The sequence below is a fragment of the Cervus canadensis genome, chromosome 1, assembly GCF_019320065.1.
Source record: "Cervus canadensis isolate Bull #8, Minnesota chromosome 1, ASM1932006v1, whole genome shotgun sequence".
Taxonomy (NCBI): domain Eukaryota; kingdom Metazoa; phylum Chordata; class Mammalia; order Artiodactyla; family Cervidae; genus Cervus; species Cervus canadensis.
In genome coordinates, this window is record NC_057386.1 from 45,830,011 (window position 1) to 45,844,576 (window position 14,566).

A 14,566-nucleotide genomic window follows, 5' to 3' on the forward strand; every position below is an offset into this window, starting at 1 on the left:
CAACTAGGTGTGAAGATTATTTCTTTTTTTGCAAAAGAATTTAAATTACTGATGTTATTTCCTTAATAGATATAGGACCATTCATATTTTCCATATCTTTTTGTTACATAGTCTTCTCATGTCAGTAAATTATATTTCTGATAAGAGAGGAAAGGAACTAAACTCCAAAGGAACAGCAAAATTTAGCATGCATGTATCAGCCTGAGCTGGAATAGTATCTTGGGTCTCGATTTTGAGGGTGCTTGATCAAGGAAGCTGGAACACAAGAATGGATTAGGGGGAACTTATTGACTTAAGAGTACTCTTTCTGGATGTAGGCTATTACTTCCTGGTAAGGATCCCAGAGGTTGGTGTGATTTTGCAGCCAGGAAAGCTCCAGAATCCTAGAGAAATCAATGACTCATGTGGAGTGAACTTAAAATATTTGAATTCATGACAGATGGAGAAGGAAGGGATGAAAATGACTGTGGAAGTGGGCATGGTGGAGTAGATGTACCATGTGAGGCTGAAAGACCATCCACATTATATTCTATGGGAAGTCCCAGAGAACACACTATTCATCAAGCCATCAGGATTGGCTGGTGAGACAGGGACCAGCATCAGTGGTATTTCTCCTTTTCCAGCTAGGACTGAGGGTAGGAGTGGCTGATATAAAACTTGGCCCATTGATAGCAGTGGGGGTAATGCCCTCCCTGCTTGTATCTTCAGAATTATATCTCTCATCTTTTTTGTAAAACTGTTAGCCATTATCTCTTCAGATCCATTTGCTGTCTCATTCTCTCTCCTCTTATTTATTTATTTTTTTTTTTGCCACTTTATTTCTTAATTGAAGTATAATTGTTTTACAGAAGCTTGTGGTTTTCTGTCAAACATCAACAAGTGTCAGCCATAATTACACCCGTGTCCCCTCGCTCCTCAACCTCCTTCCCATTTCCCTCTCTTCTCCCCCTTCTAGATTGTCACAGAGCCCCTGTTTGAGTTCCCTGAGTCATACAACAAACTCCCATTTCTCCTCTTGTTTTGAGATTCTAGTCGCCCAGACGACAGATGCCCTGCTCTATCCTCTGTGGCTCTTACCCTCTCTTTTGTATTTTTTAGTTTTTTGTTTCCCCTTGCTTCATTTTGATCTGTTTGAACTTTACCGGTATTTCCTCTGTTGGTTTTAACCTGTTCTGAGGTTTTATTTCAGTTTTTGCATTTATTGGTTCCGGAATTCATTTTTTACTTTTACATATCTGCAAGGATACTCACGATAACTTCCAGTCACCAAAAAGCTCAAGCTTCCTTGTCAGGCATTTGTGGCACCAGCATCTGGGATTGTATTTAAAAATATTCAATGAGTTTGAGATTTTCTAAACTCCCCAAATGATGGGAGCTTGCCTCCTCTTGCTCAAGGGATGGCTTCCTTCTCGTTTACTTTTCCTCCTAAGGCATCAGCCCAGACAGAGGATGGTTTCTTGTGGTTCCTTCATTTGGGCAGCCTGGTACTTTGTTCTCCACCAGTCCAGTAAGGCTGAGAAAGGTTCAGCTCACCTTCTTAGCCACCTTTTCTGAACTGCAAACATCCTCAGTCTAGAAGAGGTCTCAGTGCCAGGCTATCTCTGGATTTCTATCCTTTCTTTAACCAACAACTCACTTCTGGCTCACTGAGATAGTCTGTCTCTTGCCAGGGAATTGTGCATTCCTGGTAAATCTGCTTCAAGTGGAACTCTGAGACACAATTTCTTAGTGTTTAGTGGAGAGAGTGGGTCTTGCTCTCGTCTGCAGATTTGACCACAGCGTTACTAGCTGTGTGACCTTGGACAAGCTCACTGAAACTGTTTTCTCATATGTCAAAGGGAGATACTCAGAGTACACACAGCACAGTGATTCTGAAGAATAGACCATGCATGTAAATCCCTTAGTACAGGCTGTGGTTCATAGCAAGTCCTCAAAAGCTGTTAGTCCTTATTCTTAAGAGAGCTGAATTTATTAAAATGCATAAATATGCATGCTCGAATGCTTTCAGTTCAGTTCAGCCACTCAGTCATGTCCAACTCTTTGCGACCCCATGAATCACAGCACACCAAGCCTCCCTGTCCATCACCAACTCCCGGAGTTTACTCAAACTCATGTCCATCGAGTCAGTGATGCCATCCAGCCATCTCATCCTCTCTCATCCCCTTCTCCTCCTGCCCCCAATCCCTCCCAGCATCAGGGTCTTTTCCAATGAGTCAACTCTTCACATGAGGTGGCCAAAGTATTGGAGTCTCAGCTTCAACATCAGTCCTTCCAATGAACGCCCAGGACTGATATCCTTTAGGATGGACTGGTTGAATCTCCTAGCAGTCCAAGGGACTTTCAAGAGTCTTCTCCAACACCACAGTTCAAAAGCATCAATTCTTCGGTGCTCAGCTTTCTTCACAGTCCAACTCTCACATCCATACATGACCACTGGAAAAACCATAGCCTTGACTAGACGGACCTTTGTTGGCAAAGTAATGTCTTCTATTTAAGTGATGGATTTCCTTGGTGCACGTTAGTTTGCATTTGTTTTTAATCCTTTGCTTTTTTCCTGGTCTACAAGAAGTATTTCGCTGGTATAAAGCTGGTGTGGTTGTAATGACACTTATCCTCATTCTCTTGACTTCCCTTTCTGCTCAGATGCCTCTAAGCATTCTTTCTTATTCTTTCCAACCAGTGAAACTGATTTATCACAGGGGAAAAAAAAGTGAAGCCAAAAGTCTAAAATATATTTAAGAAACAAGAATAATCTTTATTATTCTAACATTTTTAACAGAGGAAAAGTCTCAGAAAAACTCAATAAGCATCTGTTGATGGATGTGGTCCAAGGTCTACCCAGAGACAGGAGTGTAAATCATTACCCATCAGCCTCTGCGTGATTGACTGGGAAGGGGCTTGGGAATGAGAGGGATTTCATTGAGAGGAAATCATAGGATTTCTCAGAGAAAGCAACAAGTGAATAAAATGATTTACAGCATTTCAGTAGCTCAACTAAAGTAAAGAAAGTTTCCAGAATGTGGTGAGTGGAGGGGAGAGGGACGCATGGGAGAGGGAACTTCTGGGCTTGCAGTCCCCTGGTTCAGGTCCCTGCTGCCCAATCTCTATCCACATTTCAGTGGGTTCCTTCTGCCCCACTCAGGGGCTCTTCTTCAGGTCCCTGATGTATTTCTGGACCCAGCTGTCAGCAGGATTGCCACAGACATATTGGCCCCTTCTGGTGAGGAAGCTGTGGAGAGGGCAGACGTATAATACAGAGAATGAGTAGGGATGGTTTTGACCACCTGTGGCCTCTGTATCTTCATCCCTGTGGGATTTATGGAGATAACCTCAGGCCACCTCCTTTCTGCTGTCCCTTCCTTTTCTCTCTTCCCTCTACTTCTGGCCACATCCTCCCTGGCTCCCTGCAGCCCTCACCCCATGTCAGGAGACAGCCCAGTGACCTGAATGCACAAAAGGCCCCAAGAGTGCTGAGCACCTTCCCACGACGACCCTTTTCCATGAACTGGTGCTCTTGAGATCTGCTCCCTGCTCTGACCCCTGTGGATACTCCTCACCCCCGCCTCCATGTCATGAGTCTCCCCAGGGCTGAACAGAAGGACTGACACTTACATGATACCAGGTCTGGCGCAGTTGCTACTGGTCTTAAAATAGTTAACCACATTTCTGTGGGGGATTTTCCCGGAGATGTAGGTGAAGCAGCAAGTGGGTGGGGTGTAAACCCTTTCTGTACGGGAACAAGAATAACAGTTATGCAGGAGTGAAGGCAAGCCCCAGAGGGTCAGGAACACTGGGAATCATTTGATTCTTTCATTTGCTGGTTTCTCATTAATATCCCTAGTCTTGTCTTTGGACTTGTCTCTTCATTTGGTCTCTATCTTTCTCTACAGGGAGCTAAACCATAGATAGTCTACTTCCTACTCCCAGCTTCTTTTGTGGAAATGTTTTCCTGATCAATTAAAGCATAAGTGCATGCTAAGTCACTTGTGTCGTGTCTGACTCTTTGTGACCCCACGGACTGTAGCCCAGCAGGATCCTTTGATTATGGGATTCTCCAGGCAAAACTTCTGAAGTGGGTTGCCAGGCCCTCCTCCAGGGGAAATTCCCAACCCAGGGATCAAACCAGCATCTCAAGCATCTCCTGCATAGCAGGCAAAATTCTTTACCACTGAGCCACCGAGGAAGTCCCCTCTACCTCATGCTAACAAGCAAACACATTAGACTTCAAGTTTCTCACCTAAAATGTAGGATAAAACCTCTGTTAACTCCAACCCGCAGCCCAAATCAATACACTCCTTTTGAAGCATCTTGAAAAAAGCAACCATGTCATTTTTGAAACCCCATTCAACGTTCTTTAATTTCACATGAGGGTTCTTAAGCCACGGCCCGCGGGCTGGACTTTGGACTAGAGTATGAGTAGCAACTGATAATGGAGAGCAGATAGCAGACTTACCTTGTGCATAGGAGCAGAGGGCCACAGTGCAGAGAAGGATAAAGACGGCAGCCAGGAAGACCTTCATGATGCTGGACAGGCAGGCAGGAGAGTGTGGGCAGAGCTGAGAAGGGGCTTGGGAACTCACTGCTGCGTGTCTCCTTCTGGAATGTGAGCTGTCTTCTCTTCTTTTTCTAGATGTCCTGGGCTGCGGGAATTTAAAAGTCAGAGGTATCTATGGTGGAATTTTAAGTGTAGTCGTATCATGTAAGTTTACCACCTAGTGCTGCCTATGATTACCAGAGGAGCTTAGGGAGCACATAGCACATAGTTCAGTTACCAATTTGCTTGTTGCTTATGAGGAAGTTGTTTCTCCAGATGGACCAGAAGTTGGCACTGCCCAGGGATCAGCCTTAGCTGTTTCCGTTCCATGTGACAGATTTCTCTCTGAAGTGAGTGATCAGAGCCTTCTTCCATAGAGTGGGAGGCCCTGATACACTCCCACAATCGTCCTCAGTGTCTAAATGTGATGGGTAAAATCTCCACTGAGCCTCAGGAAGGATAAGTGAGCTTAACCACTTCCTAGGTGGAGAGAACAGAATTGGAAAGCCTGGAGGTACAAGGATGGTGAAAGCCAGGATTAGCTTTCCAGTAACTGGTCTATTTGTCAAATACCCATCACAGCCCTACAATGAAGTCTGCATTGAACGCTGGATGAGGGTCAGCAGACTTAAAAATGCCCATATTCTGAACCAGAAATTCTATTTTTTCAGAATGTACACTATGGAAATGAACTCATAAATGGGGAAAACTTTAAGGACAGTGTTATTTGGGGTAGCTTATCTATGATAAAATAACCGACACTAAACTACGTACTCTACAGTGTTAGAATAATAGAGCAAATCCACTGATAGACATAAAGGCTAATGTTTAGGACCCTAATGCCAGCCTCTTAAACAAATAGAGTGACATTCACAGACTTAATTTTTTTTAAAAACTAATTTTTATGGGAGTATAGTTTCTTTACAATGTTGTGTTAGCTTCTGCTGCATGGCAAAGTAAACCTGCTGTGTGTTTACATATGTCCCCTCTTTCTGAATTTCCTTCTCATTTAGGTCACCACAGAGCATTGAGTAGATTTCCTGGTGCTAGATAGTAGATTTGCAATAGTTATCTATTTTATACATAATAGTGTATATATGTCCATCCCAATCTCCCAATTCATCCCATTCCCCTTTCTTCTATGGTACCACATATGTGTTCTCTATGCCCATGACAGACTTGATTTTTAATATTAAATATTAAAAAGCAAGATGCAAAACATTCTGGGAAGAGGAAAAAACCAGAAAGAAATAAACCTGCTATCTGTGCTTATCTGCTCTTCATCCCACGTCCCATGGGTTGTCTTCCTCCACAACCCTTGCCTGTTTCTAGGAAGTGGGAATGATCCTGATATGATACCAGGGTAGAAGGCTGCGGGTACTACCATGATCATCAACAAATTTGTGGTGACTCTGAATAGAAATAAGAGAAGCAGCAGGCACTGAAGTAATTACCCTAACCATGAGGAAGTGGCTATCAAGAGCCCCAGAAAAGCCAAGTCAATTTCTTTCCCCCTCGGAGGGCGGCCAGCCAGAAGTTGGTGGAGACATCAGTGCTCAGGGCTGCAGGGTAAGACACAAAATGAACCAAGGAAACAGCATTTCTTCTTTAATTTGAATTACTGCTTTGAATCTCTGCCTGTCTTGTTCTCAGTCTCTGGCTCCCTCTTCAGGGAATACAGCTATTGGAGCAGGCAGCCCTTATTCCGTCTCTTTTGGGGGAACTTCATCTGGTCCACAGAGACATTTGCCAGCAAGATGCCACCTTCTGTACATCACCCGAAGAGTGGAGTTCCTTGTGAGAGTCAAAGGACTCTGTCATTTGGCTCATCCTAGGAACCAATCGGACCTGGCATTTGCATCTTGTTAATGAATGCTGAAACTCCAATACTTTGGCCACCTGATGCGAAGAACTGACTACTTGGAGAAGACTCTGATGCTGGGAAAGATTGAAGGCAGGAGGAGAAGGGGATGACAGAGGTTGAGATGGTTGGATGGCATCACCAACTTGATGGACATGAGTTTGAACAAGCTCTGGGAGTTGGTGATGGACAGGGAAGCCTGGTGTGCTGCAGTCCATGGGGTCGCAAAGAGTTGGACATGACTGAGTGACTGAACTGAACTGAACTGAATGAATGCATCAGACCTCAATTTCCCCACTAAAAGTGGGTCCTAGTCCTCTTCTGCCTAGCTAGGACAGTTACAAGTTCTTGGGAAGTTTGGGGAGCAGCTTGGAGTATTTCGAAAGCTTCTGTGAAGTTTTTTGCTTTCATGTGGGGAATCTCAACCATAGGCTTAAGTGATGTGGTTTAGACATCTGTCCAGAGCACCGAGAAACAATTCTAAAAGGCAGAAAGGCTGAGGGTTGAGTCTTGTGATACAGACAAGACTTGTGAACTGAGGCTTGTGGTGAGGAGATGGTGGACTAGGGCAGCATGGGGAATGCATGGGGAAATCATTGATGATGGGCTGGAAGAGGGCAAAGCCAAGATAGAATGGGGCAAGTGCTGCTGCCTGCATCCTTCGGGAGTCCATCCTGTATCCTTGTCCCTTTATAGGCAACTCTAGAGCATGAGAAGCTGGAGGCTGGTGTGACCAGAGGGGAAGTTGCTGCATGGTGTCTTGTTATGAGTTGCACATGTTGGGGTCCCTGGGGTCACACAGACATTCAGAGCATCCAAGAAGAGCCCAGTTGCTCATTTGTTGGGGCTGATTGGCTGGAAAGGTTTTGGCCAGTGACAGGAGGTGAGGTGATGTTAGTGTCAGAGCCGTAAGGACATGGAAAGATCTACAGATTAATAGTTCCTCCCACAGAGCAGATCTGATGCTCGGCTGCAGCTGTGCTGGTCACAGAGGGTGACACCTACGGGTGATGCCACAGCACTCTGAGCACACAGGCCCCACTAGAAACCGCATCCTGGGTGGAAAGGACCATGACATCATGTTGCTCGGACCGCTTCTGAGGAAATGATTCGTGAAAACGGAGGTGGGGGGAGCCAGGAGTTGCTGTCACTAAGGGACCGAGCTTAGCTGGTCTTCTACCATGAACAGATCTTTAGGGATCATACCATTCCCTTTTGCCTTTCTTGGAGAAGACATTCCTAATGTTCTTCACAGGTGTTTTGACTGTGACATATCTACTGATGCCGTAGAGTCTTCAGTAGCCTGAGCTGTGTTTGATCCAGACTCAGATGGACAGAATGGAATTGGGGAAGTCTGGGCTACAGACATGACCATGGTAGATGAAGTCAACTTTTAAATCCACTCCTTCCATTCATCAAACATTCACCAGTCCCCACAATATGCCATCATCTTGTTTAACAGTTGGGTATAGAAATGAACACATATTAGACATAGGGTGTCTCTATAGATCAGGAGCCCTAAATGTCTTTATTTTTTGGCCCAGAAAGTCTACAACTAGAAAAATATCCTATGGGCAAACACCTCATTTGTCAAAAAGTTTTATGCATATAGATATTTGGTGCAGTGTATTTGTAGCAAATAAAAATTGAAAACAGTTCAAATGTGCTACAGTAGCGCATGATAATATTAATGCACTATGTTGATGGATGAGTAAATTAAGCAACTCTTAAAAATACTGGAATGATTTGGAAAAGTCTTGTAATATTAAGTATAAGTAAGAAAACTACAAAATTGCATCCATATCTTGACTACAATTATGTCCCTTCCCCTGGTAAAAAGCAAGTAACTAAAACTATCAAAAGCCTGGGGAAAACTGCACTTGAAAGAAATAAACGAAGTTAATAGGGTTAAGTTTGGGTAATAGAACTTTTCCTACCTTTAGGCAAAGACATTGTATTTAGATTATGGCTCAGAATTCATTTATGCCACAATAAAACAGGAAGAATGTAGATGAAAACTCCTCACATTCTTACTTACAGTTGCCATGCTGCCTACCCAACTTTCAGAAATGAAACAGTATTTTTCTATTTCCTATATGCTTAAAATTAATTTTTACTACCTTTGAGGATAATCTATAGTTAGCATCACAAATTATGATTAAAAAATTGAATTAAAAGCAGTAGTAACACTGCTTTTTCTCTGCCTCTCTGAGACTCACTCCTATACCTGTGAATGAGACTTTTTGTGAAGACCTGATGCCTGAGCAACACAAGACAAGACTCTACGCATGGACATCACCAGATGGTCAACACTAAAATCAGATTGGTTATATTCTTTGCAGCCAAAGATGGAGAAGCTCTATACAGTCAGCAAAAACAAGACCGGGAGCTGACTGTGGCTCAGATCATGAACTCCTTATTGCCAAATTCAGACTTAAACAAGAAAGTAGGGAAAACCACTAGATCATTGAGGTATGACCTAAATCAAAGCCCTTACAATTATATAGTGGAAGTGAGAAATATATTCAAGGGATTAGATCTGATAGACAGAGTGCCTGATGAACTATGGACGGAGGTTCATGACATTGAACAGGAGGTAGGGATCAAGACCATCCCCAAGAAAAAGAAATGCAAAAAGGCAAAATGGTTGTCTGAGGAGGCCTTACAAATAGCTGAGAAAAGAAGAGAAGTGAAAGGCAAGGAGAAAAGGAAAGATATACCCATGTGAATGCAGAGTTCCAAAGAATAGCAAGGAGAGATAAGAAAGCCTTCCTTAGTGATCAGTGCAAAGAAATAGAGGAAAACAATAGAATGGGAAAGACTAAAGATCTCTTCAAGAGAATTAGAGATACCAAGGGAACATTTCATGCAAAGATGGGCACAATAAAGGGCAGAAATGGTTTTAACTGTGTGGATCAGAAAAAACTCTGGAAAATTCAAGAGATGGGAATACCAGACCACCTGACCTGCCTCTTGAGAAATCTGTATGCAGGTTAGGAAGCAACAGTTATAACTGGACATGAAACAACAGACTGCTTCCAAATAGGGAAATGAGTACGTCAAGGCTGTATATTGTCACCCTGCTTATTTAGTTTATATGCAGAGTACAACATGAGAAATGCTGGGCTGGATGAAGGACAAGCTGGAATCAAGATTGCTGGGAGAAATATCAACCTCAGATATGCAGACGACACCACCTTTGTGGCAGAAAGTGAAGAAGAACTAAAGAGCCTCTTGATGAAGGTGAAAGAGGAGAGCGAAAAAGTTGGCTTAAAACTCAACATTCAGATAACTAAGATCATGGCATCTGGTCCCATCACTTCATGGCAAATAGATGGGGAAGCAGTGGAAACAGTGACTTTATTTTTTGGGGGGTTCCAAAATCAGTGCAGATGGTGACTGCAGCCATGAAATAAAAAGACACTTACTCCTTGGAAGAAAAGCTAAGACCAACTTAGATAGCATTATTAAAAAGCAGAGATATTACTTTGCCAACAAAGGTCCATCTAGTCAAAGCTATGGTTTTTCCAGTAGTCATGTATGGATGGGAGAGTTGGACTATAGAGAAAGCTGAGAACCAAAGAATTGATGCTTTCAAACTGTGGTGTTGGAGAAGACTCTTGAGAGTGTGGACTGCAAGGAGATCCAACCAGTCAATCCTAAAGGAAATCAGTCCTGAATATTCATTGGAAAGACTGATGCTGAAGCTAAAACTGCAATTCTTTGGCCACCTGATGTGAAGAACTGACTCCTTGGAAAAGACCCTGATGCTGGGAAAGATTGAAGGCGAGGGGAGAAGGGGACGACAGAGGATGAGATGGCTGGATGGCATCACCGACATGATGGACATAAGTTTGAGCAAGCTTTGGGAGTTGGTGATGGACAGGGACACCTGGCATTCATGGGGTCAGAGAGTCAGACATGACTGAGTGACTGAACTGAATTGCACTGATGCCTGAACAGCAGCAGCCACGTTAGAACCATGAGATGAAAGTGCAAAGAAGAAAAGCTGACAAAATGATGTGAGAAGGGGAGATGTCAGAGTCTTTAATGATGCCACTGAGCTACCAGACAAACCTTGGAATTTTCTCCTTGATTTTACAATAAGGAAATAGGAAATGTCGTTATTTAAAGAAAGTAAAATTTCTTTACTTTCACAGTTTCTAATGGTGAATTATCATTACAAGAGGTGAATACACCATCATGTAATTGTAGGCCATCTTTTAACTATTATAAATAAGCTGTGACAAACACTATTATGCATACAACCTCATCATTGTGTTTATGTCCATATGAGAGATCCCTGGCAGAGAGCTTTGCTGTTCAAAGAGTAACAACATTTTAAGGCTCATCATATTAGCTCCCAGTAAGTCCAGCTAACCCAGAGCCCAGCGGTCTTGCATCAGTCTCCAGCCTGTTGATGGTGATGCCTGCAGGCACTCGCCTGGGCTGTATTTTTTTGTGGGAGCCCCACTGACATTTCCCAACTGGAGCCAATGTTGAAGCTGCATCAGCCATTGTGGTTCTTATTATGATACACACCTCAGCAACAACCATCAGGGACTTTGAAAAGACAAGGTTTGTTACTCACCGTCCTGGAGGGTGCACGGCACTGCTGAGGCCACACAGCAAGGTCTCACAGAGAGAGCTCAGACCTGGGGCTCTGCCTCTGCTGGGGTGAGGGTGGGGTGCCCAGGGTTTTGCAGGTTCACTCTTCTTTGGTGAATTTAAAAGATAAGAGAGAACGTGTGGAAGGGAAAAGTGAAGTCACTCAAATGGTCAGTTATCTAGGTCATCCAGAAATTTCTAAAAGGGGAACTTCATGGGTAGGGCAGCCTGGCCCATGATCTAGTTCTGTATAAGGTGATGTGCTTATTCAAGATGGGTATCTTCAAAATGGATGCCTCACAATCAAAAGCTTAAGGTAGAATGTTTCAGGAATGAGCCAAAGTCTGAAAGGCCAGCCTCACTCCGGCCCCTTCTGCAGCTGAGAATTCCCCAGATCTGCTGTCCCGTTGCAGGGTGTGGTTTTAGCTTGAGGGGGCCTTCTCAAGACTCCATGGTATTATGGTGTATGTCAGAGCTGTGTTGTCGGGACAGCTGGGGGTGGGTCCCAGAAGGTTCAGTTCTGTGGGGAGATGCTTGATGTAGAGACCTGCTCTTGTGAAAAAGCGCCGCATGAACTTGTCACAGGGTCACACCAGCCTCTCACCTTCTCTCACTGGGGAAACCATTTCCCCATCAAGAAAGCAACACGACCGTTCTTGCAAATACGCTGAGCCTTTGTGGTGACCCAAAGCTTTCCTGGCTTCTGCCACTCACAGCATGATACCAATGCTGTGATGAAAAATACACCCCCCGCCTCGGTCTCCACAAGTTTCCGTCCTCTAGTGTCCCAAGGCTGCCTATAAAGAGAGGGCACAGCTCAGACCCCAGCAGGAGGCTGTAACTTCTGGTCTCCAGGTCCAGCTCCACTGGCCCCACCTGACCCTCTCACCCGCCTGGCGTCATGGAGCTCCGCGGGGCCGCCCTGGCTGTCCTGCTGCTCACCGCGGCCCTCTCTGCCCACACCTGCTCGGCCAGCCGTGAGTCTGTCTTCCCTTCCTTTAGGCCTGTCCCCCACTCTTGGTTGGGGCTTCGGCCACAGGGCAAAAGTCTTTGACCTGAGCCCTTAAGCAGAGAGCTTCAGAGAGACTTCAGACACTATTTCCTAAGCAGAATTTTCCTTCCCAGGGGGGTTTGTAGCAGTTCTATTCTCTGGCTCTGAGAGACAGTGGGAAGGAAGCCCATTTTTTTTGATTCCTGGGAAAATGAGGCCCAGGCGGGAATCTGACAAAAGGTGGAATCTGTGTCCAGTGGGCTCCCAGTGTAGCCTTTGCTCTCCTCTGGAATCCAGTTGAAATAGCACCACTTCCTCCTGGATTCCCCCGCCCCCATCCCCACCCCCAGCGCTGTCTCCTGCAGGTCTGCCTGACCCTCGAGGGGCAGCTGGCTGCCTTTCCCCCTGAACAAGGACTTAGCATGGTCTGTCCCGTCTCTCACAGTTGGTGCCAACACCCCGACCGCCTGCTGCTTCTCCTTCGTCTCCCGGCAGATCCCACGCAAATTCGTGGACGACTATTATGAGACCAGCAGCCAGTGCTCCCAGCCCGGCGTCATGTAAGGGCCAGCCTTCCTGCCTGCCCTGGGGAAGGAGCCTGGGGGTCTGGCCTGAGACACCTCCTCGGAGCTCAGGACACCAGGGGGGCCCCTGCCGTGTTTTCTCACCTGGTTTGGGACCTGCAGAGCGTCCTGGGGGGTCTGCCCCTGGGCAGATGGAGGAGAGGAGAGGGGTGACAGCAAGAAATTGTCCTCCCCTCTCATTTGCCAAACAACGATGCTGGCTCTCCGAGGGGACCCCCACAGGAGACCCAGGAAGGTCTGTGAACCCCAGGGTGAAGGGGGCATGATATGAGCATGTGGACAGGCCCTGAGGTGTCCGGGGCAGAAGGAGGGGGGGTCCCTGGGGGCCCAGGATCCCCCCCACTGCACTCACCAGTGTGTAACCCTTCCGTTCTTCTCCACAGCTTCAAGACCAAAAGAGGCCGGCAGGTCTGTGCCGACCCCAGTGAGGACTGGGTCCAGGAATACATTACCGACCTGGAGCTGAATCCCTGAGTGGCCTGGGAGCTGCAGGGAAGATGGACAGTTGGGGAAGCAGGGCGATGACCCTGGGGCTCCAAAAGGCACCTCTTCTGTGGGTCACACCCCTTCCCCAACCACTCACTGGGGCCCTCCTTCACTTTAATGTCTCCTATTTAACCTTTGTCATTTATTTCCACCATGGAAGTGTGTGATGTCATGAATACCTGCTCTGACCCCCCGTCACCCTCTTCCCCACGCATCCCTCGCCTTCCTCCATAACTGTCCTTACTCTCAGTACATGGATCAGTCAGTGTGATTGGTCCTCTCCTGGCAGCCAAACAACAAATGCTGGTTGAGTGGTTTTGCCCAGGACCGTGATTCAAAATGTTGAAGGCTCTTCTATAAAAGGTAAACCAGCCTTTTCCTTGTGGTGACTCTTGATTTTGTCTTCCCAGCAGCCAGAATGACCGATTGAGACTAATACTGGGGGGAAAGTAGGGGAATATGAAAAGGGGCAGAAACCACGAGAAAGAAAAAGTATCCTAGAACAAGAACATCAGACATTCCCTTGGAGATGCTGTCCTGGAAACTTGAAACTGACACTTTTTTTTAATTAAAAAATAATTTTAAGTAAAAAGATTTTCATTTATCTTTATTAAGAATTGTTTATATTTTTAACTGTGTTGGATCTTAGTTGCAGCACAAGGGCTCTTTAGTTGAGGTACCAGGGCTTAGTTAACCCCTGACATGTGCCATCATAGTTCCCTGACTAGGGAACGAACTCGTGGCCCCTGCATTGGAAGGCCACTGAACCACCAGGGAAGCCCTAACACATTATTTTACAACCAAATCATAATTGATATGGTCTAGGAAGTTTTCCTACTTAAATGAATACCAAGGTGATGTGTATTTGTACACAGAAATGTGTTTTCATGAATGATTTCCTCAAGATGATGGCTAACTCCTGTTGAGGGTTTATTGGGTGCTGGCTTTGATGCTAGGTACTTACAGTAGTGCTATGCTGAGTGCCTGCCTTGGTGACAGTCTAGCCAACCCTGCCTGCAGTCTAGCAAGGATCCCCTACTCGCCAGTTGACTGAGAGCTTTGCTCGCCTTCTCCATTGTTCCCACTCTGCTTTATTGGGGAAAGTTCTTCAAGCCACATCTGAGCTGAGGTTTGGGAGCTAGAGTAGTCAGAGTTAAATATAATTATAGGGGGAAGAATTCTTTAGTATAAGGATGGCCCATGCAATTGCTGAGACATGCTTATACAAAAATTATTTGTAGTGTATCTGAAATTCAATTTTAACTGGGATTCCTGTATTTTACCTGGTAACACTGCTTGGGGTGCACATCTCTCATAAAGGCTGCCTATTTCTTGTCGGAGTTGAGTAACCCAGGATTGGCCTGAAGGCAGAGTAGTGCTTTTCAACCTCAAATTCACATTAGAATCATTTAGGGGAGCTTTTTATTTTTTAAATACTTAATTAATTTTAGCTGCACTGGGTCTTTGTCGCAGTGCACAGGCTTCTCACTGACGTGCCTGCC

The 14,566-nt window shown here is 45.3% G+C and overlaps 2 protein-coding genes across 4 annotated transcripts; one reads left to right on the top strand and one right to left on the bottom strand.

The window, feature by feature from the left end:
• Positions 1-2,730: 2,730 nt before the first annotated feature.
• Positions 2,731-11,174, bottom strand: LOC122449580 (C-C motif chemokine 3-like). 3 transcript variants are annotated; one of them, XM_043481335.1, is made up of 4 exons: positions 10,987-11,174; positions 4,454-4,640; positions 3,613-3,727; positions 2,731-3,229 (listed from the first exon to the last, which is right to left on the bottom strand). In XM_043481335.1, the coding sequence occupies exons 2-4, from the start codon at positions 4,518-4,520 to the stop codon at positions 3,139-3,141; spliced, it is 273 nt and encodes a 90-aa protein (XP_043337270.1). In that variant the 5' UTR covers positions 4,521-4,640; positions 10,987-11,174; the 3' UTR covers positions 2,731-3,138. The 3 variants fall into 3 exon arrangements, with proteins under 3 accessions (XP_043337270.1, XP_043337291.1, XP_043337281.1); XM_043481356.1 differs by lacking the exon at positions 10,987-11,174 and adding an exon at positions 4,773-5,138; XM_043481346.1 differs by lacking the exon at positions 10,987-11,174 and adding an exon at positions 4,733-5,133.
• Positions 11,175-11,672: 498 nt separating this feature from the next.
• Positions 11,673-13,437, top strand: LOC122449577 (C-C motif chemokine 3-like). Its single transcript, XM_043481324.1, has 3 exons — positions 11,673-11,980; positions 12,440-12,554; positions 12,962-13,437. Exons 1-3 carry the CDS (start codon positions 11,905-11,907, stop codon positions 13,050-13,052), a joined length of 282 nt encoding a protein of 93 aa, XP_043337259.1. The 5' UTR covers positions 11,673-11,904; the 3' UTR covers positions 13,053-13,437.
• The last annotated feature ends 1,129 nt before the right edge of the window (positions 13,438-14,566 follow it).

Bases quoted from the DNA above. Each gene is read 5' to 3' on its own strand.
- LOC122449577 (XM_043481324.1), top strand. From the start codon at position 11,905: ATGGAGCTCCGCGGGGCCGCCCTGGCTGTCCTGCTGCTCACCGCGGCC. The intron at 11,981-12,439 runs GTGAGTCTGTCT...CGTCTCTCACAG, and splicing joins CCACACCTGCTCGGCCAGCC to TTGGTGCCAACACCCCGACC. The intron at 12,555-12,961 runs GTAAGGGCCAGC...TCTTCTCCACAG, and splicing joins TGCTCCCAGCCCGGCGTCAT to CTTCAAGACCAAAAGAGGCC.
- LOC122449580 (XM_043481335.1), bottom strand. From the start codon at position 4,520: ATGAAGGTCTTCCTGGCTGCCGTCTTTATCCTTCTCTGCACTGTGGCC. The intron at 3,728-4,453 runs GTAAGTCTGCTA...GTTCCCGTACAG, and splicing joins CCTCTGCTCCTATGCACAAG to AAAGGGTTTACACCCCACCC. The intron at 3,230-3,612 runs GTAAGTGTCAGT...CCCTCTCCACAG, and splicing joins TGCGCCAGACCTGGTATCAT to CTTCCTCACCAGAAGGGGCC.